The sequence below is a fragment of the Platalea leucorodia genome (assembly GCF_965183815.1).
Source record: "Platalea leucorodia genome assembly, chromosome: 2".
Taxonomy (NCBI): Eukaryota; Metazoa; Chordata; class Aves; order Pelecaniformes; family Threskiornithidae; genus Platalea; species Platalea leucorodia.
The window spans coordinates 116,092,475-116,120,203 of NC_138824.1; the positions used below are offsets into that span (position 1 = coordinate 116,092,475).

The 27,729-nt window shown below is 36.4% G+C and overlaps 1 protein-coding gene across 4 annotated transcripts in view; it reads left to right on the forward strand.

The window, feature by feature from the left end:
• Window positions 1-27,729, forward strand: part of DCAF6 (DDB1 and CUL4 associated factor 6) — a 90,574-nt gene that overhangs the window by 33,682 nt on the left and 29,163 nt on the right. For 2 of the 4 annotated variants that reach the window (XM_082304346.1, XM_082304347.1), the window contains exons 6-12: window positions 813-948; window positions 2,921-3,135; window positions 5,387-5,480; window positions 8,614-8,733; window positions 8,973-9,218; window positions 14,601-14,768; window positions 21,912-21,971. In XM_082304346.1, the coding sequence (XP_082160472.1) occupies window positions 813-948; window positions 2,921-3,135; window positions 5,387-5,480; window positions 8,614-8,733; window positions 8,973-9,218; window positions 14,601-14,768; window positions 21,912-21,971 (1,039 nt within the window). The remainder of the gene's footprint in view (window positions 1-812; window positions 949-2,920; window positions 3,136-5,386; window positions 5,481-8,613; window positions 8,734-8,972; window positions 9,219-14,600; window positions 14,769-21,911; window positions 21,972-27,729) is intronic. The other 2 variants (XM_082304348.1, XM_082304349.1) reach the window with 2 other exon arrangements.

Sequence of the window (27,729 nt, forward strand, 5' to 3'; positions counted from 1 at the left end):
TGGTGTGAGGCTTCAGATATGGTAGGAAAGATTCTATGTTGAAACTGAATCTCTTGGTCTGGTTTACATTAGTTACTATAGAGTTGCAGAGTTGGAGACAAAAAAGAGCCTTGAAAATTATCTGCAGCCTTGTGTTCTTGAGCATCCTTTGTCCCTCTGTGAGAAAAGATTTGATAATGAATTATACTAGATCAGATTAGTCACTGGTACTACTCCTTAGAAGGTAAGGTATTGGTGGTGTCCACTGTGTTTGGATTTCAGAAACAGTTTTAATATTGAATTGGAGAAGAACTGACACCAAAGTATGTATTACTGCTCTCGATTCATTTTATTCTGCTTTGTGCATTTTTACCAGTTCTAGGCGTTTCTTTCTTTCTTTTTCTCTATACAATTATTTGCCCGTAGATGAAATCTATTCTGATCCTTTAAATTGATTTAGACTGTTTCTGCATATTTGGTACTCTTCTGACTCAACAGTTATCTATGTTTCCATAGGAAAATCCAAGGTGCAAGCTAGTTTATAAATCTGTAGTTGTTATGCTTATCTGTTCTTAAATGTTTGTTCCTGTGGTTTGGTTTGGTTTGTTTGTTTTCTTTTTAGTTGATCTCCTGTTATATTTCTTTCTCTTGATAGTTTTCCTCCTCTGCAGTGGCTTTTCTGTTTGACATATTTACAATCTGTCTTCACAGGGCCAGATCTAGTTTTCTCAAAACCTCCTTGACTAATGGGCCTGTGTCCTGAAGTAAAAAATAGAATTGTACTTCAGATGTTCAGAGCTATTATTTAAATGCTATATTTTTGTTTGTTCCAGGATATTTTAATAAACTGTCGGCGTGCTGCCACTTCTGTTGCTATCTGTCCACCAATCCCATACTATCTTGCTGTGGGTTGTTCTGATAGCTCAGTAAGAATATATGATCGGCGAATGCTTGGTACAAGAGCAACAGGTAGGAACCATACCTTACAGTAAGCTTTTCGAACCATTTGCAGTTCCAATTTCAGGTTCTTTTTTTCAAAATAGGTGGTGAATGACTGAAGTGTAATACTGAATGAAGTGTAACTTGCTTCTCTGAGAACTAGGCTTTGTAATAATAGAGTGATTTCACTCTAGTATTTGGTAATAAGGAAATCTTCAAGTAAGTAAACTTAATCTTTAGAATACATTGTATACTGAATGCAGAAAAAGACATTTTGTAATGTCTCTTCTTTTGTCTTGAAACATGTGATTCCAAGATTCCAAAAAGGTAGTGATGATTGCAGCCTGCAGTGGTCTACCTGAATTTTAATTAAGTTCTTATCTTCTTGTACTCTGCCATGCTGGCATGTGTTGCTTCTTATGGGAAGGGATCTTATGAACTCTATAATATCATGCAATATGCTTACCTTTGCAGTAGCTCTTGCTGTATCTAACATAATTTCACTGAAAAGCTACAAATTCGTCAGGTGAAAGCTGGCATGCTTCAGATGCTTACCTAAGGATTTTATAAAAAAATTTCAACTGACAAGCAAAAGTGCATTATGTGGTTCTTGCAGACCTCTTTCATATAATGTATGATCAGTGTTTGTTTGGACACACATGAATTATTATACATAGCTGTGCATACACATTCATGGAAGTAATTAGCATCACAAAATCTGTCATTTCTTGCGGTATTTTCCTGTTGATGATTGTGATGGAGGAGAAAGGAAACAGTAAAGATCACTCAATAAACATAAAAATACCCCTCTCATCAGGCTAATGTTCTTATAAGATGTCTCCCTTCCATCACAGTAGTCAGCAAAATTCTGTGAGAACTGCCTGAGGACCAGATTCTGGGGGGGTTGATTAAAAGGTACTATGTACCTGCTCTTGTATTGTAACAACACAGGAATGAGGTGAATTCAGGTATGCCGGCCTATAGAGTAAAGGAGAGAAGAGACAAAATTTTGAAGATTGTAATTTTTCTGGATATATTGGTATGGTGTTCTGTTGTTCGTTTTGGGGTGGGGTTGTGTATTTGGTTTTGGGTTTTTTGGGGGGTGGTTTTTGGGGTTTTTTTGTTTTTGTGTTTTTTTTAAGAGGTGAAGTATTCTATGACTAGTGATGAAACTATTGATTTTCATTTAGAACTTTGTTTCAGTCCTTATGTAGTGTGAGATGATAAACTCTGAACTTGTCCGTGGTCAAGCACAGACTGTTGCACATACTAAGGCACAACTGAGGCCATGTGGGGAAACAGTTAAATGGCTAATAATGAGGTTTTGGAACAGTCTGTTTTTCTCAGTGTTAGATCTTCTTATAGGTAACTTTTATCTGCTCACAAACTTGTAATTCTAGAATTTAAGATTGTTTTAGTGTGTGGAATGGAGGTGAGTTGTCAGGGAAGCATAAGTCCAATGTATTATATAGTTCTGCAGTTCCAGACGGATGGTATTCTTATGTTTCAAAGAAAAACTAGTATTTTTTTAAATATTTTGGGTAGAAAAGAGATGTATGTCCTAAATTTTCAAACTTCATATAATGAATTCCTTTTTAATTTGTGTGTAGGTACAGATCTGCATTATTATTGTGTAAATGTTCTTAGGTTCCAAAATTTCTATTTGTACTACGTTTGACAGATAGCATCCACACACTATCATATGATGGGTATGTGATACATATTTGCGTGGGTGTATTTGCATCTTTTTTAATAATGTACATAGTGTTTGTAAGCAAAAATGTAAAATACTAGTAAGATCTGATATGTCACTACTCAGATCCAATTTAATGCAGAAGTGACAGGATACTTAGCTTTGATCATCTTTTGGTGGATGTTAAATAAGGAGTATATTGAAGCTGTTGAAAATTTGCAATAGTAAATGTGTCATTTCTTTCTTCCCCGATGCCCCCTGCCTTTTTTTTTTTTTTTTTTTTTTTTTTTTTTTTTTTTTTAAATGTAGGAAATTATGCTGGTAGGGGCACTGTTGGAATGGTGGCACGTTTTGTTCCTCCTCATCTGAATAACAAATCCTGCAGAGTAACATCTCTATGTTACAGTGAAGATGGTCAAGAGATCCTTGTTAGCTACTCTTCGGATTACATATACTTGTTTGATCCCAAGGATGACACAGCACGAGAACTTAAAGTTCCTTCTGCTGAGGAGAGACGAGAAGAGGCAAGTGATTAAGATGACCTGTTTTCATGTTTTATATTTTTATTTCTTGTGGCACACTTATATCAGTTGTATTTCCCTTTAAATTAATCTTAAATTAATGTTGCTGTTCATAGATCGAGATGTGACAAGTAGATTGTGTTACAAAATTTGCATCTTTACAATATATTTATTTATGTGTATATTTACAATATTTTGTCACTCTGGTTTCCTTTCTTGTCTGGTTTCCCTCCCCTAAAGATGAGAAGGCATCTACATGAACCTCAGGTTATAAGCCCAGCAAGGGTGGCAGATCACTCTTGTAATTGAGGTGTATTCTCTGTTATTTTCCATGCCACCAAAAGCATATTCCTTGAAATCAAGTATGAATACTCCTTGTTAAAAGTTACCATTTAATGACAGAGATGAGGGGATACAAAATGTTTAGATTGAGGAGGTGAGCCACTGCTACTGAGTAGTACCAAAAGTTTCAGCAGTGTAACCAAACCACAAGCAGTTGTTTATTCTCAGCACAGCTACAGTGATGCTGACCCTTCCAGTCTAAATTTTCTGATCCATATAAATCAAATCTCTTTAATTACAGTGAAGTTATAAATGTCTCTCCCCCTCCCCCTGCACTCCCCCAGACATACACTACTTTTTTTTTCTGGCATTATGCTCCCCCTTTCACAAGCTCCTCTGTATCCTGAGTTCATTACCTTTAGTCTGAGACAGGGGCCTCAAGGGAGTTCACAAGGAGTTGTCAGCATCCTGCTGTCTTCACCTGGAGGACGAGTGTGATGATAACGATGGTGATTTCTTCCTCCTCTTTGCTGGGAGAAGCATGATGTTGATATTTTCTTCCTTCTTTTTCTTAGAATCTGCTTGGAGGCCATTTTTATATGTTTTTCAACACATTTGACACGATGCATTTTCTTTATTAGTTGGCCAATATGGCATGTGTTTGCTTTTAAATGCTTGTTAGTTTAAATGCTTGTTGTTTAAATGCTTGAAGTCCAGACAAAGCCTGACAAGTGAGGCTTGTGGTGTTAGCTTCATATTAAGCCTGAGGCCTGCTACTAGCAATGGCCATGTTGTATTTACTGGGCCGCAGGCTGCTATCACTAGTACAGCTACCGTTGAGCAGAAGGGGGTGTAGATTGGTAGGACTGAGTTACAGTTACCTCGCTGAGGCAGGAGAAAGCAAAGAGGGACCCAGAAAAATTATGTGATGCACGAATGGTTCTGCACTTCTCCCTTTCTTCTCTGTAATATTAATCTGATGTGAAGTAATTTGGTGGAGAATTGACTGTCCAGTTACTATAGAGAAGATTGTGACCACCTGTTAATAACAGATCCTATGTATTCCTTTCTTTTGTAGGCACAGAATACGTCGTGTAATCTCTTCTTGCCGGATGATTTTCTTTAAATGCTATTTTTATTTCAGCCTGGCTTTAAGTTTTATAGAGTAGAAGGAATATAAAGCTTTCTTCCTGAATCTGCTGGCTCCTGAAAGTTAACACTTTAATATGCTTTCACCACAGGGGTTTTGCATTTAATTTAAAATTGTCAGCACAACTATTCACTTTTTATTTTAAGCCAGAAACATCCAGCCAATACACTTAATTTCAAACTCTGAACTGCCTTTCTGAATGTTCAAAGCACTAGCTGCTTCTCTTCAAGTTGCTGAAAGTAACACTACCTATATAGTACTGGTTTTGTACTTCCTGCTGCAAAAAACAAACTGTTATAAAAAATATTTTTTTAAAAACACAGGTTAAAAAATAAACTAAAGTTTATTTTCATAAAATTTCTTTGTTTTGTTAATGTCTGATTTTTTTTTTTCCTTTTGCTTAATTCCAAATCCACATTTCATTAAACTGAAGCTGCCGTATAGTTTTTAACATGAAGAGGTGAATATTTTTGCAGAATTCAGCCTGAATTCTGGAAAAACGTAATTATTATTGTTCAGTATGGAAAGCCTCAATTAACATAGTAAAGTTAGTATTGCATAAGATAAAAGCTGCATTAGTTCTGAGAGTCATTGATTTAGACTGTGGAACTTCTGTGGAGCTAAAACTCTTGCATTCTGTTGATACAGAGTTGTGCTTGTTCATAGTTGATCTGAACATATGGCTGACATTCTGGTTTTTTGTGACAGATACAAATTTATGTACCTTAAGAAAATAGAGATGTTACATTTATATTTAGAGTTCTGTACCATCTAACATAAATAGCTTTGTAATGCCTTTCTCTCCTCCCCCCCCCCCCCCAGTTACGGCAACCTCCTGTTAAACGTTTGCGGCTAAGAGGGGATTGGTCGGATACTGGACCAAGAGCAAGGCCTGAGAGTGAACGAGAAAGAGATGGTAAAGTGTTTGCAGTTGGAGGGGGTGGTTGTCTCTGTGTTTGTTTGTCTCTTTTGTTTTGGTTGTTGTTTTGTTGAGGTTTTTTTGTTGGTTTGGTTTGGGTTTTATTTTCCAATTTTTCTTAAGTATTCCTGAAATATGTAAGTGCTTCAGATTAAATTGTCCATGTCCATCAGCCAGGTCTTAAGATGTTTTTCTCTAGAATTTAACACAGAACTACTATTCTACAGTGATTTTTAAAAATGTCTAAATTGAAAATATTCTTACCAGAAAAATTATGTTGCTTCAGTTAGGCTGATGTAAATCAAGGGGAGCTTACTTCATTGTCATTGGTCAGGTAGTAACACAAATATGTTTTTGTAGTCAAGCCTCATATGCAATCAAAGTTACAAATTAAATGCTCTGTAATGGTTACATTAGGGGACTGGAATTCAAAGCAATAGGATTCTAATATTGTATCTTTCCCTTTTTTAATAAAACACATGTAGTGACTAAATTTTTATGCTTGTATTTTCATGTTTGTAATATATTATTCAATTACTTGAGGTTTCCGTAGGTAGAGCATTTCCAAAGCTATGCTTTAGTGTCAGAAAACGGGATACCAAAGCAGGGCACCGGATGCTTTGTCACTCATCTTACTCTTTATCTAATGATGTGTTTCTGTTTAAATGTGACAGGTTGTGGGGGTACAAGTATTTGTTCTAGTTCCCTTAAATCTGTCTCCCTTTTCTGCCTACCATTTCCTTCTCCAGATTTTCTGTGTTGGTTTTCTCATCTTCCTGATTCCCCGAACTAGAATAGAAGTGTCTAGCTGTATCAGACTTAATGGTCTGTGCAGGGTAGGATTCTGCATCCCACACAAGCAATAGGAGATGCTGTTTAGGGAGAGAACATGAGCCTGTCCTCTTACCTTACTCTGTTGTCTTTGTCGCTCCCCCAGTATTCAGAACTACTGGATTAGAAACATCAGAGGGTACGTTTCCCATCTGTTCCTTGAGAATCTGCCTATGGTTCTATTGCCTGTGAATTTCTGTAATCCTTTTTTTGAACCTGTTGATAATATTTCCTATGGCAAAAAATTTCAGAAGTTCAGTGCCCTGGGTAAAGGAATACTTCCTTTCCTTTCTTTTAAACTGCTCTCTTAGTTTCATCATGTGTCTTCTTATTCTAATATTGCAGGATTTGATTATTTGCAGTTTTACATTCTGCTTACTTGGTGCTTTTATTCCACAGACCTTATTTGTATACCTCCTCATTTTAGGGACACTTTTGCTATAATTTTCGTTGCAGGTTTTTCCCATCAAAATTAGTTGTGGCTTTGCCTTTGCACAAAGTTACATTTAATCTAAATTCTTTTTCAGCTAAGTATCTTCAGTGTCCTTCTAGCTGTCATTTGCCCATAATACCAAGTAAATCTGCTTGGGAGAAAATAAAGCCTGACAAAAGGACTCTTCCAGTGTAGACACTGGCTAGATTTTTATTTTCTCAAAACAAAGCTTCAGTATCTTTACTGTTCATTATTTGATACAACTGTATAGTGACTGAGAGAGAATAGCTGTATTGCATTAGTTAGGCATGTGGTGACCTGTGACTTATTTTTCTGTTAACTGTTCATTGTCCTCTCTTCCCATCATTAGCCACCTTTTGTCTGTTTTCTTCAGCTGTTGCATTCCATTTTTTGTGTTTTAAGCTTCTGAGGTCAGAGCTCCTCTGCCTGGGGTACAGGCAGGGAATGATGGATCCCAGGAGAGGGTCAGAGACCTGCAGTGTGGAAATGAGGATAGACAAGAGCATTGGGGTCAGATTGAGGGGCATTGTTTTTGGCAGGGGGTGGGCTGGTGTGTTCCCCTTCCCTTCTTCATTCCCAGCAATGTCTTTTAAACTCAAGCAAATAATCCAAAACCAAGGTCTGGTGATGTTATATTCAAGCTATATCCTAGCAGTGAAGACTATATGCAGTCCTGAAAGATAATCCAGATATTTGATTAGTCTTTCAGCTTTTATAACATCCATGTGGGCAGCAGCACTGGTCTTTTGAGAGGCATATTCTCACTGTATGTGTTCTTCCCAAGTACGCTCCAGAATCTTTCAGTGTTAGCTTTTGCATGCAGGGTATTAAAATATTTTTCACGTATGTATTTTGATAAGTAATTGTACTTCACAGGGATTCTATGTCTCAAGGTCTTCAATTAGAAAGCTTTTCCAAAAGTTGCTTGGACACTGCATACTTCCAAAGTGTCTAAGGGACCATTGGAAGCTCTTACTTCAGTATGAGTAGAATGGTCTTCTTTTGGAAGATGCCAATGTGTTTAAAAAAAAAAAAAAAAAAAAAAAAAACAAAACCCAAACAAAACAAACCACAAAAAAAAACCCTCAAAACCAAAAACCATAAAAAACAAACAAAAAACCCCACCACCACATTTCACAGAATACAAAAAACACTTAAAGATTCAAATATTCTACTTCAGCCCTTTGCAAATGGAATTTTTCATATCTTCTCTCTTGAAACAAACTTTGTTTCATATGTAATAAAACCAGAAATAAAATGAGAAGAAAATGTTTTGAGTTATGTTGAAAGAAAGTATGTTGAAGATTTTGCTGCTTGAGAGTCTTTGCAATCATGACACTTGATCAAAATGTGAAAATGAAAAACCCTAAACCAATTCTAGTATTAAATTGTGGTTATGAGGAAAATCTAAGTCATGAATAAGCCTTCTGGAAATGTTAAAACGTCATATACTAATTTTATGCTAGTCTTTTTGCTCTTTCATTGTTTAATGATAAAATTGGTTATTTTATAATTAGCTGGAAAAAACATAAAAATCTAGGCTTTCTTAACTTATTTAACCAACATTTAAAACCCAATTACGTAAAATTCACAATGTCATGTGTACAAAAGCTCCAGGTAATAGTAAAACAGAAAAGGAGGAAGGGCTGTTGGTTTTTATGTGGTGCCATGTTCAGCTGGCAATTCTTGCTGGACTGTTGTGCTGAAAAAAGAAGGTGGTTCAGGGGATTACTAGTTATGTAGCTTACAGTGCCCGTGGTTTTTTTTATGGAAGGAGAAATGGAGGGGGGAAATGAACGCTTTCGTAAACTTGTAGATAAAACTTTAGCATTGCTTGTTTTACAGGGGAGCAAAGTCCTAATGTCTCTCTAATGCAGAGGATGTCGGACATGCTGTCAAGATGGTTTGAAGAAGCTAGTGAAGTTGCACAAAGCAATCGAGGACGAGGAAGATCACGGTCCAGAGGTGATTTCCTTCTTTACAAGAATAATAATTACAACAGAAAGTATGTTTATACTGGATGTACAGGCCTTGAATATCAGCCTGAGGTGTAAACTAAAACATTTTTAATGCACTCTGAAGAACTGAGCACACTTGTATGCCATATGAGTGGTAATGCAAAGGGATCTTTAGAGACAGAGTAAGTTTATCTTTGGGCTCTTGTTTTTCTTGCTTTTTTTTTTTTTTTTTATTTTTAATTAAAGGTGGGACTAATCGGACAGATGCTCCTGCTACTAATAACGTGCCACCTAGTACAGAACCAGAAACTGCAATGGAAGTAGATGGTTCTGAACAACTTCCATCATCTTCCTCTTCTACAATGTCAGCCCAAGCTCCTTCAACATCATCTTCAACAGAAAGTCCCCCTTCAACTTCATTGTTGTCCTCTCCTGATAATGAACAAAGGCCTTCTTTAGGGGCCTCAGCTCAACCTGTGCTCCATCCGTCTGGTGAGAAGAAATCCATCTTGTCATTGTTTATGAAAAATGCTTTCAATAAGAAACAGTTTTATTTTAGGATATTTTGGGTAATTGATCTCAATCTGTTTTCTTTCTTGCACATCCTTAATGAGTCTAGGTATTTTATAGTTACCAAGTGACTGCAGCTGTGGTTTGAAGAAAGAGTAAAACCATCAACTGTATACACTTGTGTGAAGAAGGAATCTCAAAGGGGATAACCACTATTGTCTTTTGAAGCAGCAATAAAAAATTATTGCATGTTTTTTCTAAACTTATTGTTCTCTTCATGGAGTATAAGTAACATCATGCCTTCTTCAACTGTGGTTTGGCTGCAGCAGCATCAGTGCAAAGAATAGCAGAACCCATGCCTGTTATAACCAGAGGAAGTAGAGAATGTCTCCTTCAGTAGGAATCTACCTCCTCTACATTTCTGAGTCAGCAATGTTATTCTTTGCTTCTCAAAAGTATCTGGATAGACAGGGCTCACCTTGCATGATATTCAATTATTGGTTAATGAATTATACTACATATTCATTTTTAAGTTTGTATATCTTGAAGAAACTCATCTGTATTTAATACAGACTTGTATTCTTATTGTGGGGAAAAAGAAGAAATTATATTCCACTGTCAATGTCAGAAACTTATTTGGGTAGTAAAAGAGCACCTTACGCTTTGACTTGCCCTTTTCCATCTCTATGCAGGAGAAGATGCCACAGCCTTTAGAGTTAAATATTTGCACAAGAGTTTATTTTTACTTTTTAAAAGTGAGTTTCTAGGCCTCACAGTTGTGGTGGAAATGCTGACGTGATCTGAAACATTTACAGTTTCAGACTTGATTATTTTAAAATCCCATGTTTTTTTTATAAATTCACCTTTTGTCTTGTACCAATTCTGTTGTAAAAAAACAAGCTCTTTGTCATTGGAAAAGATAACTGATAGCATCTTCAGGCTTTAAAGTGAGTGTTCTGGAGTAAAGGAGGGATGGGGATTTCCCAGGGAAAAGCGTGCCATTCACTGTACTGTGGCTGCTGCAGACAAAATCTTTGGGACAGGTGAGAAATGATTAGGTATCTGGTATCCGAAAGACAGGGAAACTAAAGACATAAGTTGAAATTCATTAAATGTATCATTCTCGCCCTTTCAAAGCTTGCAACTAGTCTGATACTTATTTAGAGGCAATAAACAGTGAGCAGAAGCATGACAATACAGACAGTCCAGATACTATTTCTAGAATAAGTGAATGCTAGAAAATTTGTTTAGTAGCAGAGGCTTTTAGTCAAATGTGGTTTTTATTAGTATTGGTGTCAGCTTGCTGCAATCTCAAGTTTTTCACAATACACACACAAAAAATTAAGGGGTCTACTCTAATTCAGTGTAACCCAGTTTAGCTGCCGCTACCTTTGGTACAGAGGGATAGCCACCAAAGAACACACATACCATTACCAAGGGTTCACTTTGCTGTTGTTTTTTTTTTAAAAAGTATATGGTATATTCTGGAGCTTACACTGGCCAGGAGAGGATGTCCCATATCAAAAATAATTGTTTCAAGCTATTTCATTGCAACTTTGTGGATTACATGATGATAATGCACTAGAGAGCATTTCTGGAATTATGATGCATTTTCCGTCCTGCATTTTAAAGAATGCATGCTGACTAGAAAAAGGTATTTTCCTCTTTTTCTCTGAATCTGTCTGAATTTCTAAGTAAAAGTTTATTCTGCTAGCATGAAGCTGAATTTGTTATTTCTTAATTCTGCTCTTCTCTAAGAGCATTTCCTCTTTCCCAGTGTTACTTTGGACTTAAGACTGTCCATATATTCAGTTTTGAAAGGGGTAGTGGTGGTTGTTTTGTTGACAGACAGTGGATTTTTCTAGTTTACTGTATAATGTTTGATAGGTTCTTTGACTACACCTAAACAGGGTGTCAGATTGGCTGCTGATTCTTTAAAAAAAAAAAAAAAAAAAGTCTAACTCCCCCCTAACTCCAAACCCACAGAAACAAACAAACAAAACTTTATCTGGTCTTCTTTATTGCTGTATGCAGGTTTTAGTACTAGGACCAGGTGTCATCTTTAAATTGTCTACAGGGCTTCTGCAGGAGTAAACTTAATAGTACTATACGTTTGCACACCTAGTAAGCATCTTGTCTAGTTTGCACTGCTTTTAAACCACTTAAGTTACTGTAAAAGAAGTCTCTGGGTGACGTGGGCAAGTTCAGGGAGAGGGGAAGCTCCTGGGCAGAGGGAGCAGGGCAGGGCAGTAGCAGTGGGTTTATGAATGGGCAGGCTTGAATGTGAATTTCTATTTTGCAGTGTTTGTGTACTTTTTGTAACCCATGATGGTGCTCGGTTAAGAGATGTAATTTACTCATGGTCTCTAGTCTATAAATGTGAAAACACTGCACTCTGTATCAAGAACAGGATTCCCTGAGCTTGTTTAGCTTCATTTAGAGGTGAATAAAACCTGCTGCTTTTTGGGGTGACAGGATAGGGAAAGTGATAATAGGAATAGTAGTTTAAATACAGTGGGGTTGAGTTGGAAGACCAGATAGGGGTGTGTTGTAAAAGATGGATGACCGGGGAAGCATTTTGGAAAACGGAAGGAAAGCAAGAGGCTTTCAGCCATCATTTTGCATAAAGTGGTGGTAGATACAAGTTTGAATATTGTAGCAAAGAGTTAGCAGATGAAGAACGTGTTTTTGGGTAATGACTTATTTAGAATTGGAGCATGAATTCATACTACAGAATGGAACAGGCTTATAAACAGCTTTCCATAAATCATTTCTACAGATTTCTGTACTGAACACAGGCACTGGTGGTAATCCTGTCTTTGAAATAGCAATACCTTTGCATATGTATTATAATTCAAATATATTGTTGGTATCGTGTGTGCATTTGAGCTTCTACATCTGAATTACTTCATCTCTTAATGTTTTAAAAAAGTACATGTTCAAAATAGAGTCAGTACAAAAATGGTTCAGTGCTGGAGCTTGTTGGGATGTCTCTTTGTCAGAGTGTATATTGTAGAAGAATACAGTTGGAACATTTGAGTTAGTTGCAAATAATCAACAAGTTCAGTGCAAAATCTCAGTAGCCTGTTCTTGTCAGTACTTTGAATTTTTATTTTTTTTTATTTTATTTTTTTTTTAATAATGAGACAGAACAATTGCTGGAGACTTTCATGCTTGTCACTAAAGAAAAAAATAACAAATTTATTTTCTCGCCCTGCTTGGCCCAGTCAGTAGAAACCATTAATTCATTTTTTACATTAGTTTTAAGATGCTGTAGTTTTAAACCACAAATAAGCATCAAATACAACAAACGGTAAAATATAATAATGCTATTTTTCCCTATAAATGATATTCCAGATACACATTGGTACCATTGGGAGGAGGGGTAGGGGGGCAATTGATTAATTAGAACAAAGCTTGATCTTAATATGTGTTCTGATAGAAGGTACCTTTGCTTTTAAATTTTGAATGGGAAAGTGGCAATAGCTTTTTTTTTTTTTTTTTTTTTTTTTTAATTTCTATTTCCTCACTCCATTTGCTGGCAAAATAAACATTTGCTTAGAGATTCTGAAATGTGTTAAAAGGTGTTGTCATTGAACATATTCAGGGTAGTAGTTATCTCTTTACATTTTGAATTGTAGTTCTTGTTACATCTTAAATTGTAACTGTCTCTGGACTGAGTGGAACTGAATCAGCAGCAACTACTGAAAACTGCAATTTTAGACATCATTGAAATTCCATTAAAACCATTTTCTAGGCTGTTTGGAGTTCTAATTTCCATAAATGTTCATGGCACAGGAAAAGCATCCATAGCAAATCTCTTTGATGCCACATTCCTTTTAGGAAGTATATCTTTTTCCTTTGTGTTATACCTCATCAACCATGAACTGGCAGGATGTATTTTCCAGAAGTGGTATTAGACTGAGGACGTTAGAGCTCATGACTATTCAATATTAACTGGTGCCTGCCACTAATTTTTGAATGATTGGATTCCGTCTTTGGGTTTGTTTCTTTTTATGAAAGAAAATTTAAAATTTGCTTGCTTCACTGAGTGAATAAGGGTTACAGAATGTTTGTAAAGCTTTTGCTTGGATGAAAGGTTATGTGCCAATGTAATGCTCTCTAGTATTTTAACATTTCATAGTACTGATTTGTTTTTTCTTTGCAGATTTCCTCATATCTGGAAAATACTCCAGAGTGCCCTTGATATAAATACTTTCAGGATAGGTCTAGGCTAGCAGTTTATAGCAGAACTAGCTAGAGCATTTGATGTGAATATTAGCTTCTCTACCCCACTATATTATAGCTGAGAGTAGTTCAGCGTGGTTCAGGTCAATGTTTTGCTTCGGCTATTGCTAATAAAGACACAATCTGTGTTGTACAAAGGGAAGTGCTTGCTATATAGCACTTGTGTAAGTGGAGGAAATGTGCAAAGAGCACGGAAAGAATGAAAAATTACTTGGACACCTAGTTTTATAGCAGTTTGCAAAAAATACTGTTAATCAGACAGTGGACTGGTACATGTCAAAACAGTATAACTGACAAATGAATAAAGAACAAATAATGAAAACAGTGAAGTCTCTGAAGATAGAACTGAAAGAAGAGTCTGTTAAGAGAATGATACTAAGAATTGATTATGATCCAATAAATTACTTTCTCTGTAGGACCACTTAACAGTGTTTTCAGACTTTGAATCCTCACCCACTGGGAATATCTGACATTAAAAAATGAGTTCATAGTAAAGTGTATTTTTTTTGTTAGATGCTATTCTGCCACCTATTTCCGTAGTCCCAGTTTACTTCTTTTCACAGGTTTGTTTTGATCAAAGTTGTACTAATTTTTTTTTTTCCCCCCACATCAGGAAGCTATCACATTCATTTTGAAAACTTACCATTACGAAACCACAGTTGCATAATTTTACACCATGAATATTCTCATTTGTTATGTGTGTTAGGAACATGAAAATGAATACTTCCGTTGTTTGATTTGTTTTGAATCAGTCAGAATCTATCTATTTTTGTTAAATAATTCTTTGTTAAATGGTTTAAGCGTTGGAGATGGGGAGGGGAGTGTATTGTATGACATGAATCCTAAACTTCTAAGTCCTGTGATTCATGCACTTAGGAAGAGAAAAACAATTTCAATATTATAAAATATAATTTCTGGATGTTAGTAAACGATGTACATAATTTTTTTTCACTGTAATTACACTTAGTATCTGTTGCTTCTCTCTCTGGTCAGTCCCCCCACCCCTTCTCCCTGTTCTGTATATTGTATGTTCAATGCTTCTTTCTTTTACATACTTCTTTTTTTTTTTTTTTTTTTTTTTTTTTCCTCCCCCTCCTCCCCCTCCCTGTTTGTCAGAGTTTGTGGGACCCGAGTTAGCTATAATCCGTAGGGGTCTACAGCGACTGAGGCTGAGGAAGGCAGAACAACAGAGACAGCGAGAGCTAGCTGAGGGTTCAGCGCCACAGTCGTCCTCCTCTGATCAGTCCTCCTCTAAGGGCTCCTCACAGGACCCTCAGACATCAGGTTGTCATTTGTCAAGGTTTCTTAAGCAGCTAATGTAGTTATAGTTTGTGCTGCTGTTGTTTGCTGAGATGCTTCTCTTCCAGAACAAGACAGTTAATGCATTTGCTGCTTGTCTTACCTTGCATGTGGTGGTGTTTATCATCACATGGTTAGGGACAGAGTAATATTGACAGTTTTCATTTGTCTAACATGTTTGGGTTATATAGCTAAATGATACTATGTGGAGAAAGTTTCCTAGGTGCATGGTATCAGGTATGTGCAACATTTGTTAGAGTAGTTGAGCAAGAAATTGATGTTTCCTGAATAGAGTAAGATATGAACTTGAAAATTGTATTTTGGTGGTAATTGTATATGATAGTAACATTTAAGACTTGGATTTAGTTTAGCATATGTTCTACATTAGGGTAACAATTCAGTAAAACGGAATTTTGGCACTCTTAAATGCTATAGTTTTACAGTAAGTATAGTGAAAATACATGTAACAAGCCAAAGTTTCCAGATATGCTCTGCTTTTTTGAACAGAGTGACTTTTCATTTCATCCTCTTTCTCTTGTCTCATTGAGATTAAAAATTATTACAAGAAAGCCTTGGAGATGTTTATATTAAAGAGAGACATATCTGAGAAAGCTAGAGTAGAAGCATGCATATGAATAAAGACGTAAATTCTAAAGCATAAGCTTGAACCAAACTTTGTCAGTGGCACCATGTAAAAATGACTGAGCTGCATGCTGTGTGAAGAATCAGCATATTTTGTATTGAGAAGCAATGTCTAGCAATGTTTCTTCTATGGATAAATCCTGTGACAGTTGAGGTGTGGCTGATTACTTATAAGGATTGTGTCATACATTCACAGCTTGACTTGCTATGGTTCAATCTATTCGTTTATCTGGAGCCTTACAGAACAATTTGATATAACAGTGGCTAGTGCTCTAGTTACAATATGTAGTTATTGAATTCTGAGTAACTTCCTACACTAGAAAATTCTACAGTGATTTTTCAGAATGTTTGGAAACCAGTAAATCCTGGAGGGCTGTGTGCTTATCCTAGGGATGGCGGCCATAGACGCCTGTTACCTATAGGAGAAGAACAAGAAAAATAATGGTAGCAGTGTTCTTGCAGGTGGCCGCAGTTTCCTGCCAGGGGGAAAAAAAAACCCTACCAAAAAGCTACCAATTGTTTTTTTTTTTTTTTTTCCCCAGCAAACTGAACATCAGAATTTATTAACTCGAAGATATGTATTGATAGAGGCAAAACCATAGCTAACACTTACAGTCAATAGATCTTGATGTTGCGTTTTCTTTTCGGAATGACTTAAAAAAATTTTTTTTTTTTTTTTAACTAAATTGTTTCCCATTGAATTGAAGTTGGGAAAAAAGTTTGGTTACAACTGTATCTGTAGAATTTTCACCTGGAGGTATATCTGTGGGTATTTTACTACCTCTGAAGTATGTGTTGGTCTGGGTTTCGCTTGATACTGTCTCACCCATCTCTTTCTTAGTGCTCCTTCAAGGATGCAATGTAATTCTTTACTCCCAGTTGCTTGTGGGTCAACATACTGTAGAATCCATACTGACATAAATTTGAAGCTTTAAGCTGAGTAATTGCTTTGACTGGGAGTCAGAGATGTATTGTAGTTAGTTTGGATCCCCCATCACTGCCTCGTGGAATTTTGAGTTCCCACGTGCTTCGAATTTTAAGGGAACTAATGGGAAGGTCCGATCGTTTTGTTTGGGATCACCAGGGAACCACAGAACACATACTTAGCCTTGGAGCGAACTAGTATTCCAATATTTACCTCATTCTTCGTGTGAGGACAATCAATTTGCAAATTTAACCATTTTACTTATTAAGTAATTGCTTTGAAAGATAGATTCACTTAGCACTATGGAGACATTGACTTCTGGGGAGAGGAAGGGGGAACAGTTTTTCTACCTGACCTTCAACTCATTAGGATGTATATCTTTTTGCTGTTTGGTCTGATTGGCAGAATTTGTTACTTTCAGCATTACAGACAGTGGAAGATTTAAAATGAAGAATTAGAATTTCAATATTTAATGTGTTCAGTCAATTATTCCTCAAGACATTTGATAAAAGATTACATTACCTTTTTCCTTTCTACTTGTATGTGTAAATACAAGAAGTTCCTGCTGTGCTTCATTAGCTTCTTTCATTGTATTCCTCCTTCCCCTATTATGGGAGGGAACACATGAAACTCATTTCTTTTGGGGAATTCAGATCACCTTTGCATTTTCTGTTTACTTTTTAAGATTTCTGCACTCTGGACATGGAAATATTCTCTGTATTTGCTCATTTCTTTTTATGCAAGTTACTTTGTTTTATTGCCTTTTTCTGACCTCCCGAGACTTACTTTGGGAAGATGTGTATCTGCAATCTATTCCTTTGGAAAACCAGAGTTGCAGATTTTTGCTCTCTTGCTTCTCCATAGAGACAATTGTTTTCCAACCCTGTGGTAAGTTGACATTTCAGAAATGTGGTAGGAGGAAAGGAAGTTCTTAGTTTTGGTTTTGATTTTTTTAAAGTTATTACTTCCCATAGAGAGACAATCTCTCTCTTTTTTTCTGCAAGGTTGTCTTTGATGCTCTGTCTTGAGGCAGATGTTCAGTTTTCAGGCACATACTAGTTGTAAATTTTCAAACAAAAAATTACACTCCAAAATGTGTCTGCCACTGTGTGAAATGCCATCATAGCCTCTGGCTCAGAGCTGCAAGTTCTCAGTCCCTACTCTGGCAAAACTTGCAATTTTGGGGGGAATTCAGTGTGAGACTAAGACCATTTTTTCTGGCCTGTATTTCATTATCTTTGCAGTCACAGAAGCTCAATTATAGCTGTAGACACAGGCTGAGGAAACAATACTCCGGCCACATAAGAAATTACCACTAGAAAATGTCAAGATCTGAAAGCTTTTACAGGTTTAATAGAAAATTAGACTCTATGGGAGTTATTCTGTCTCCTAGTCTAAGGACTTGTAATAGTTACATGAGGATTTGTAAGCTGTATCTGTAATAGTTAAGCTTCACTATTTAGAAAAATATGGTCAAAAGTTTATGTTGTTGAATGTGAAAGTGAGTTAACTGCATAATGATTCACAGTAGGCTGATCATTGAGCAAAAAGATACTTCATCCTCAGATGGCAGAGAGGCTTGGTTTTAGGATGCCTTTCATAAGCATTGTGTAAATTTGGCAGAGTTTTAGAAGCAGTATACACTGCGTGCATCAGGTCTGTTTTGTCTTCAAGCCTTTGCTTAGGTATTGAACAGATTCAGATTTTTTTTTTTTTTATAACTGCTTTATTTAATTAGGGAACTACGGTAAGTTGTTGGGTTTGGGGTTTTTTTTTAATTATATACTTTCTTCAACAAAGCCTAGTTTTGACTTATATTTTTGTGGCATTTCATAACATTTAGATCATGTGCAGTATTTAAACAACAGCATATATGTGCTATATGCAAACTACAAAGAAAGTAAACCTTTTTAACCTGTTGTTATTGCTGCTCTGCCCAGTGCTGATATGCCATGCATGCATTGCCATTACCTATGTCACTCCTCTTTTTGAGAACTTTTAAGTGAATCAAATGCAATTTGAGATGTTACAGAAACATGAACCAGCTGATCTTGAAGTGAAAAAGAAAAACAAAAATCGGTATTATAGATCAGTGTGCATCAGGGATTCCTGTAGCAGTCAGTGTGCATAATCTTACCCACAAAAATATGAAGTAATGTGAACCTTCTTTTCTCAGGCAAAAATTAATTTGATTTAGACTGCATTTATTGTGGAATAAAGAAATGTACTTGTTCGTGCTGACATATTGCAGAGCCTGTGATGCACGTTGACTTGATTTTTTTTTTTTTTTTTAAACTCTGGTTGTTTCAGAAGTCTATACAGTCAGTGTCTTTAAAGCAGAACAAATTGGTCCTTCGTTTCTGTGTTAAAGTGTTCTGTGAAGAACAAGGGGATGACTGCAGTTTTTATTACTAGATTCTTTGCATTCTTTGTTAACACCCAGATGTAGAAATGTGTCTATTTGAAGTCCGAAATATGTAACTGAGAGCTTATTCACTGTGCAAAGCAATTATTCCTAGTTATTAAAACAAGTATTTAATTTCTTAGATTAAGGTCCACTGCATGTACCATGTTTCAGACTTTAAAAACAGGTCTCACTGCTTCAGGCCTGACTCTCACACTGGAGCAGGTGTTATAGTGATACAAGGAATTTTTTTTAACCAAAACAATAGAGGTGGCATGCTATTTTGATGAAGTCAGGTGCTGGTTGCCCAAACTATAGGAAGATCCTTCAGCATATAATTGACTTTAAAATTATCTTTTATTTTCTGTTTGAGGTTCCCCAAATTTATGAATCTCCAGTTCCCTCTTTAAGTGGTGTTCCAGTTTAGAATGTACTGGTGACATTACAACCAGTGGTGAACTGCATTGGGATGTAGACCCAGCCTGTGAAGGCTCAGGTAAGAGTTTGGATTTTTGTTTGTTTTTTTAACTATATGGCACAGTTTTGGTAATACTTTTTTCAAAAGCTTTATGAGAAATTATTAAAGTGCTTTTTCAGAACTTTTACAAAACAAAGCCATATATTAAAAAAAGAGGCATTTACCTGAACTTCTCTAGGCTGGTTTCATGGTCATGTTTATTTCCCTGCCTGAGGTGTGGGGTTCCAGACTGCAGTGCCACTTCAAGGGGTGCTGGTGATCTGTGGCTTCAGGGGACTTGAAAAAGGAAAAGAAAGTGAGTTTAAAATTGCTACAAACTGAGCTCTTAACCATGTTAATTGGAATATTTAGGATGCTTCCTATATGTTGTTTAAAAATTCTTATATTACAAGTGAAACACATTCACAAAGTTGTAAGAAAGCATCAAAATAATAGTGAAATGTGGGAGGTTTAAGCCTGCATTGGCATGGACTGCTACCTAGGAAATCTTTCATTTTTGCTTACTGTGATTGAATGATGCGCATGGTAAAACATACCTACTTTTTACTTACTGTTGTATGACGTGAGGTCTTAATAAAATTTAGAAATGCTGGTAAAGGTCGTAAATGTAATTCCTTATGTTCATAATTAAAATGTTAGTTCAGTCATATTTCTTCTGTTCCTCTTGGTCTGAATTAAAGAGCTGATGAGATTAGCTTTTCCAGCCAAGTTAAGCGATAAGGCATGATACGCCTTTTGAAAAAGGACATGTAAGCTTATAGAAAGAATTGGAGTGCAAGAACAGAGTGCGACTGAGAATCACTGTTCTCTGTCGTTAGGCTTCTCAGCTTGCTGTCCAAGACCTCCCCTCCCTTCAGCACTTTTGATACAAGTTAATCCCAGTCATGGGCTTCAGAACTGTGAGTCAGTGATCAAAGCCAGCCTGCCCTTGAGAGACGCGTACCGATTCCTGTGCTGAGTCAGCTGCAATACAAGTAGATCATCTTATGACACGGTGCATCTTTACACAAGCTTTTTGCTCTGATTCACATTCTAAAGAGTGGATTACTACTCCATTGAAAAAACTCTGCTGTAAATACTTCTCTTTTAAATTAGAAATTAAAGCACACTTCAGTTTTGGAAAGTGAAATATGATAATGTTGCAAGTCTCATACTTAATAGCTACATCCCATCTAAATCTAGATGACGAATTCTGTGGTCTGGCTTAGGTGTGTTTGGTGCAAGGCATGGCTGAACAAAGGTGAAGACAAAACAGGACCAATTTTATGTTCCTCAGTTATGGAAATAAAATATATCAGCCCAGTTACCAAAACAAGCTAGCCTCCAAAACACAGTGAGCTTGCCTCAGGCTCTCCTGGTCTCTGTTCTTCACTCCTCCTCCCCTCCCCTACGCTAGGTATCAGTGAAACGAAGGAACAGACTGTCATTCTTGCATCCATGGCTAGGAATAAAGTATCATTTGAGGATATATATTTAAATCAGCTTTGTCAATTAAGCAGGTTTTATGGCTGCACTACAGAATAGGTCATGCTGGTGATTCTGGCCTAAACCTGGAAGTGAGCTTCCTGTAGGAGAGTGTATCATTTCATTGCTTTCCTTGTATAGGATTTAAATGTATGTTAAAATTCCTTTAGCATGCTGGGATGTTGGCAGACTGTGACTCAGTTTATAATACAGGATATTAAATCCTTTTAGCTTAGCATGAATTTGTTTATAACAGAAGATTAACAAATGGAGCCAAGATATGGTAGCCTAGCCAATGTCTTTGAAATACTGCATTAATTTACGTACATCAGCTCATCTGAAGATAGTACAGAAGTAAGATCTGGTCTTCAGAGGTGACAAGGAAAATAGACTCACAGAAGATACTGAACGTTGCATCTGTCTTTTGTCTGCACAATGAATGCAGTGCTGGTGATAGTTATTAACTGGTAGTGTCCAGTGGAAAAAAATGCACTTAACTGCTGGGGGCTTTGATGTTTTTCTTTTTCTATGATTAGATGAGGATTTTTATAAGACTGACTGGTGTGGTACTGTGATGAACTCATGAAGACATGTTCTCAATTGCCAGATGCCGCAGAGGTATAGCATCTAGGAATGCAGAACTATCGAACTGTCATATGAGTGGGATGTATTTTGGTGCTTTAATGTTTTAAAAACAGTCTATATGCTGTTATATCTGTAAACAGTCTCATCTTTTACATTTTATGCTCATAGGTATAAATATTGAAGATACTGGTATGCTGTTGAGTGTTTTATGTTGAAGTATAAATATTCTGAAATTTACATTCAGCAGATGGTTTGAAATACTAGTGTCATTTGGTAGTTGGAGCAAAGGCTTTAGGAGTCACGACTCTTCAGTGTTTTTCCTGACATGTTGGAAATTTGAAGAACATAGTAAAATCTTTGGTAATGGACAAGCATTTCTAATATCGACGTGCCAGCAAGCTTCAGGCTGTTCAATGACTACCTAAAGAAATACATAATGATTTGAAACAAGTGGCTTTGCTTCTGTCATGCCTAGAAAATGCAATATGGCTGGCTGCTCATAAAACAAATCCAAAGCTTCCTTATGTTGCTGCTTTTTATTTTTTTGTTTTAAACTAACATATGATCGTGACATTGCTGTGCAGTTCTCTGCTGCTTATGTTTTAAGTTGAAATCTCGTTTTTGTTTCAGATTCTCCTTCTTCTGTGGTTAACAAACAGCTTGGATCCATGTCACTTGATGAGCAACAGGGTGCGTGTGACAGGAAATGCGCTATACCCAGCCATAGTTGATTGCAATGCTTCCTTTTAAAATTGCCTTTCATGATGATAAACAGTCTAAAAATGCTGTTCATCTGCATAAAGTAGAATTCAGTAAGCAGATCTGCTGGAAACTCATTAATTATTTAATTCTCAATATGAGTAACGGAGTAAGGTTAATTGTTGTTTTCAAAAGCCATCCTATGCTCAATTCTTAATGCGTTCAGTTTAGGTACAGTAAATGTCTTATGTACTCTACAGACATTTAGATTTTTTTTTTTTTAAATGCAAAGTAAAATTAATTCTTTAAACAGTCTTTTTTCTGAATGTTTTTTTCTTGGTGCAAATATCCAGATTACGTAACTTTTAATCACATAATGCCAAATTAATTTATCTTACGCAGGGGAGATGTGCAGCTTTGTTACACTTGCACAGTTAGAGTAACTCAAGAGCCCTTATTGCACTTCGGTGCGTCTTACCTCTGTAACCCCTTGTGCTACACCCCTTCTGCTAAACAAGTACTAGTATTTCTCTGTAGATGCCCTATAGGCTGGTGGTAGAAAGAACGCTTGTGGGCTTTCTCTATGCCCATTATTCATCATTCTTCAAATTGTGAGCAGTGCAGTGGGCCACGGGTGACCCTATTCCAGCTGAACCAATGTCATCTGTAGTGAATATTTATGCCTGAATAATTAATGAGTGATAGATGGTAATTTAAAAATAGATTTCCATACACTCTGCATTATGCTTACTTCCATATCAAAGCCTCTGTAGAGATTTAATAGCTCAAATCCCACAAAAGAGCTGGCTGCTTCATCTTGTTTCACATTCTAAACTAGAATGCCATTTTGAAATCCCATTTCTGAAAAATAGTCTGTTTGGCAACTGTTGGGATTATGGTTTATTTTAGCATGCCAGAACATTGGAAAAAATCAAGCCGTGTCTTACATTGACAAAATAAATTCATTTTGTGGAATTACATTTTGTGATGAAATAGCCTTAAACCTCAATGTGTAAATTTGCTAACTATTCATGGTTCAGTAGTCTATATCACTCCGATAGTCAGGTTTAGCTGAAAAACTTGCTTATAATTAGTGGCCAAGTTATGCTCTCTGTTATGAACTCAGAATAAAGCATTACTTGATGAGAGCAGAATAAACTAGAATTAACATAGAAAGTCTATATGTTTACTGAAGTTCTTACAACTGCAAAAATCTTTGAAAACTGATAAATTGTTCCATGAAGTTGCGAATTAAGCCCATCTGACAACAAAGATAAAACCAGAAGTTTTGGTCCCAGAAATCAGTTCCCAAATCTGCATCAGATTCCTCTTGAAGGAAGCCTTAAAAACTAGTTTGTGTATTACTATTGTTAATAGCATAGTTGTAATAGACCCATAGTTGTAATAGACTCTTGGGAGTTTTTTTCTAATAATTTTTTCCTGCATTAAGAAATCACTTGAACTAATGCGAAGATGTTACCTCTTATAAAAGCACTTCAGGTTTTTTTTAATATGCAAAAAACACAAAAATACATTTGTTTAGCTGGACTTTATTGGTAGACTAGGTCTTTGATTGTTTTAAGGCAATGTTTTTCTGTTGTGATGGTAAGGATCACCTGAAGAGACACAGAATGTTACTTCTAGTTTGGAAAACTAGGAATTTGGAAAAGGAGGTAATTTATTAGGAAATCTCTTGTCCAAATGATAACTAGAAAGAATAATTTGCTGAGAACAAGTTGGATTTTTGAAGTTAAACCGCATTAGTTTCATTTCATATTTGAACAGAAATCTCAAAAAAGTGTAAGTAGCTAATGAAGGAAGTCATATCAGTTCTTTTTATATAGAAATGCTTTTTCTTTCTTATTCCTGTCTTAATTTGATACTGAATCAGTTGTCTTCTGTTGGACCAATCTCTTTCATTGGCATTTATGTTTTAAGACAGTTTCTGGGTTTAAAGATCTTTTGATACTTATTACAAACATATACATTTATAATGCTGTTATTCTGACAGTCCAGCAGAAGCTGTAAGTCATTCCCATCTGTACAAAATGGTTTCAAATGGATTATAGTGATCTACACTGGATTTTTTTTTTCTTTTTTTTACTGTGATTGTAATAATGGAGGGTGGCTGTTAGATTTGTTGCAGTGTAAAGGCAATGTTATGACCGTAAGGTGCTGCCTGAATTGGTATGATTAAAGAGGGAACCTGAAGCCAGAGAACTAGCTCAGTAGCTTTGAAGTGTAAATGTGCGTATGCATCCCATACCATCTTGATGCTGCTTGCAACACACACAGAAGCCATACTGATTACTGATATTTTTAGATATTTGCAGGTTAGTGTGAGGGTTTAGTAATCTGTTATGGTGATGTCCATACCAGATGGTTCAATGCCACATTATAGATACCTGAGCTGGCTCAGAACAAGTTGGTATGTCAGCTATGGCAGAGGTAGTTCCTCAGAAACAGTACTGTAAGTCCTCGAAACTGTATCGGCGTGTGTTGTGTCTCGGCTAATTAGTTTTGCTTCCCAGTCAGATGAACTGGTTGAGCGTTGGTATGCATATAGAGCTTTCCAGATCTATAGTGAGCTCTGCAGGTACAAGCTCAAGAATGTCAGACCTGTGCTTGGTTGTAAGGCACAGTGTGGTCTGGACTGCCTCCTTCGATAAAGTGCTGTACTACATCTAATTAGTATAGGAATCACCTAGACAAAGAAATTGTGTGCCTTGGGCTGTGGGTCAGGCTGGTGCAAAGAATTATTTGATTTTCAGTCTTCCCTTAGGTGTCATTGTGCCTTATATTGACTGGTATCAGTGTAACATTGTTCAGTCAGTATTCCTCACTAGATGAAGGAGTCTCCACCCTTCCCTCTGAGTTCAGCTGCTTCTGATGAACTTCCATGTGTTAAGTCTTCCCATGGAATTCCTGTTTTCTGAAATACACCACTTATTTTCTCCTCTTTGGATCAATTTTTCTCCCTTCAGAAGTAACTCTCTTTGGTTTTCGCCCAGAATATAACTCTTCAGAATGTACAAAGCTGATTTTCTTAGGAGGAGATCATGATTAGTGCTGGATAGGAATTATTTTGGAAGCTTTTCATGAAAAGTCATCTCTCATCTTCTCGTGGGGTTGCCAATAGACAGTGAATAGGGCAGCATTTGAGATGTGGGACACTAGCTTGAAGTTGCTTACAATGTTAGTTTAACTAGGTAATGCAATCTGTAAACCTGTCTTTATGCGCTTACCACTTCGTAGTTAAGAGCCCCAATCTTTGTGAAGTTATACTTGGACGGGTTCATTTTCTAAGGGAAAAAGTGTGTATGATGGGTATTGCTTTCAGTTGTGGGGTTGGTTGGTTTGTTTGTTTTTTAAATAAGGTTATGAATGAAATTTTGCCTTCAGTTTTAACGGTGGTAGTTTAAAAGTACTTTCCTCCTGTAGGCACCTGGAGAATGGACCATTTCATGGGAGTGTCTGTTCTAGGACAGGGTTGCTTATGAAATAAGACTGTAAGTTGTTGATAGTATCTTTAAAGTATAATGTGTTTGGCTGTAAAATCTAAGTAACGTTTCAAGGTATTTTGGAGGAATTTGGAATAGAGTTTAGTAAGGTGTTGACAAGCTACAACTTTCTCTTGGAGCAATTATTACCCTACTAGAGCTTGCAATCAGATTAATAGTTTTGGCAATAGCTCCCCCCTAAGTCCCAGAAGCTATACAACTTTTCCTCCTCTTTATTTTTTATCACTGTGAAGTAGATCTGGCCTGATGGGATGAACCTAGCAGTGAGAGAGAACGGTGTTTCGTTCTGATCTAGTCAGTCTTTGGCGGTCACATTGTTCTTGAAAACAAAGAGTTCACGACTTCTGGATTTTATGTGGCATCTCTAAAAGAATGTTCAATTATGTACTAGGCAAAGCTTATTAGCTTTCTTCACAGAGGCTCCCGTTCAGCTTTCATTAGCAGTGTAAGTTTAATATAAAATAGTGAACTACACAACTAATCCTGTACAGTTTATCAGATTCTTGTCTCATCTGTCTTTTTAAAAGTTTCTTGTTCCTATTAGTGTCAATTTCTTGCCTTCAAGCTTTAAAGTTTGCCTTAAAGTTTAAAGAAGAAATCGACACAATCCAAATAGTAGCTCATGTTATTGTAGATTTAAGAAAAAGCTATTACGCAAGATGGTTTAACAGCTATCTGTCTGCAGAAATTCGTAAAAATAATTTCTCAGTTAGTCAGTGCCCTCTTTGGATAAGTCTACAGCAATTCTTCCAATTTTTTGAGTGTGAATAAATGAGCATGGCTTCCACAGTAAGCATAGTCAGAGGGCAGTCTTTATGCATCTTGGTTAAATTTTTTGATGTTGAGATTTTAAGACAGGAGAACACTGTTATGATAATATGATCAGAGCTTTATATCACAAGCCTAATATTCAATTAGGTTCATTATAGGATAGTGATGTTTGGTTACTTTGGTCAGTAGTAGTAACTAGTTTTGTGCTGAAGCAAATGTTGCGTAGCAGTATCAAGTTACAGTATAGTCATTGTTTGGTGGCTGTCTTGGACTGTTCAAGGCAGTAAGTTGTCTTTCTTCACCTATCTGGGTTCCCGATTCGAAGATATGTCTTGTCTGTACCTATTACAAGGAAGGTGAAGAATTTTCCGACTGTGTCTTTTTTTTTTTTTTTTTATTCTTTCAGTGTCCAGCTCCTGATGACTTGTGCAGTATGTTGGAACAATCAGTATTGGTACTTGCTTAGGAAGGGATGCTCAAAGTTTGACCAGGCTTTTATACGAAGAGACACTTCTGGATATGTTGCCAAAAAATACAGAAAGCACCTCTTTAGTTAAGAAAGAACATGTCACTTTGTTCAAAATATCTATGTATGCCAGTATAAAATACTTTCTTACACTTGTTTCTTTTCTTACTCAGTTTACTTCAGGAACTGGAAGCCTTGCTTTTGATCAGTTTTATCCTTGCTCCACTCTAACAAGAGTGTAACTGGAACCTTTATTTGAGAGAGGCTATGAGCTTTTCTTTGCATAGAATGAGGCCCATGCCTTATATATGATTAGGATCATGGTTATAATTGGTTAATCCTCTTTCACATAAAAATATTTTAATTTTTCTTACAGGGTTTTTCTGGGTTTTTTTGTTTGCTTGTTTTAATTTCTTTTCAGAACATGTAGAAATACATATTTGAAGTTCTTTGGAGCAGCTGATCACTGCTCTGATCCTGTGAGTGGGCTTCTGCCTGGCAGCAGTTTAAAATACGAGCGTTGATCATTAGGTTAAATTCTTATGTGCTATTTAATAGTTCCCATAACTTAATTGTATTTTTTTAAATAAATATCTTGTGGCAGTATTGTAGTCATTACTGTTTTAAAAATAGCCTTTTCAATGGAGGAATTTGTAGGTTTGTGCTTGAATCAAACACTAGATTTTAATTGATGTTTACCCAAAGATGATCAGAAGCTGTTACTTTAGCACAAATGTCAGTCTGCTGCCAATACTGCATGTGTACTTATAGTGAAATTTCTGTACTTTATAAACCAAAGAAAATATGGCGTGGTTTTGTCCGAACAGTCCTGAGAGAAAAAGCTCAGCGTTCATGAAAAGCAAGAGTACACAGGCGACTTAGTGGTCATTTGAGTGGTGCCCGTTACTAAGTAAACCCCATCTGAGTTCTGAGAGAATGGCACCTCTGTAGTGAGGCTTAATCTGATGGTACTTTCCATTAACTTTTTAGT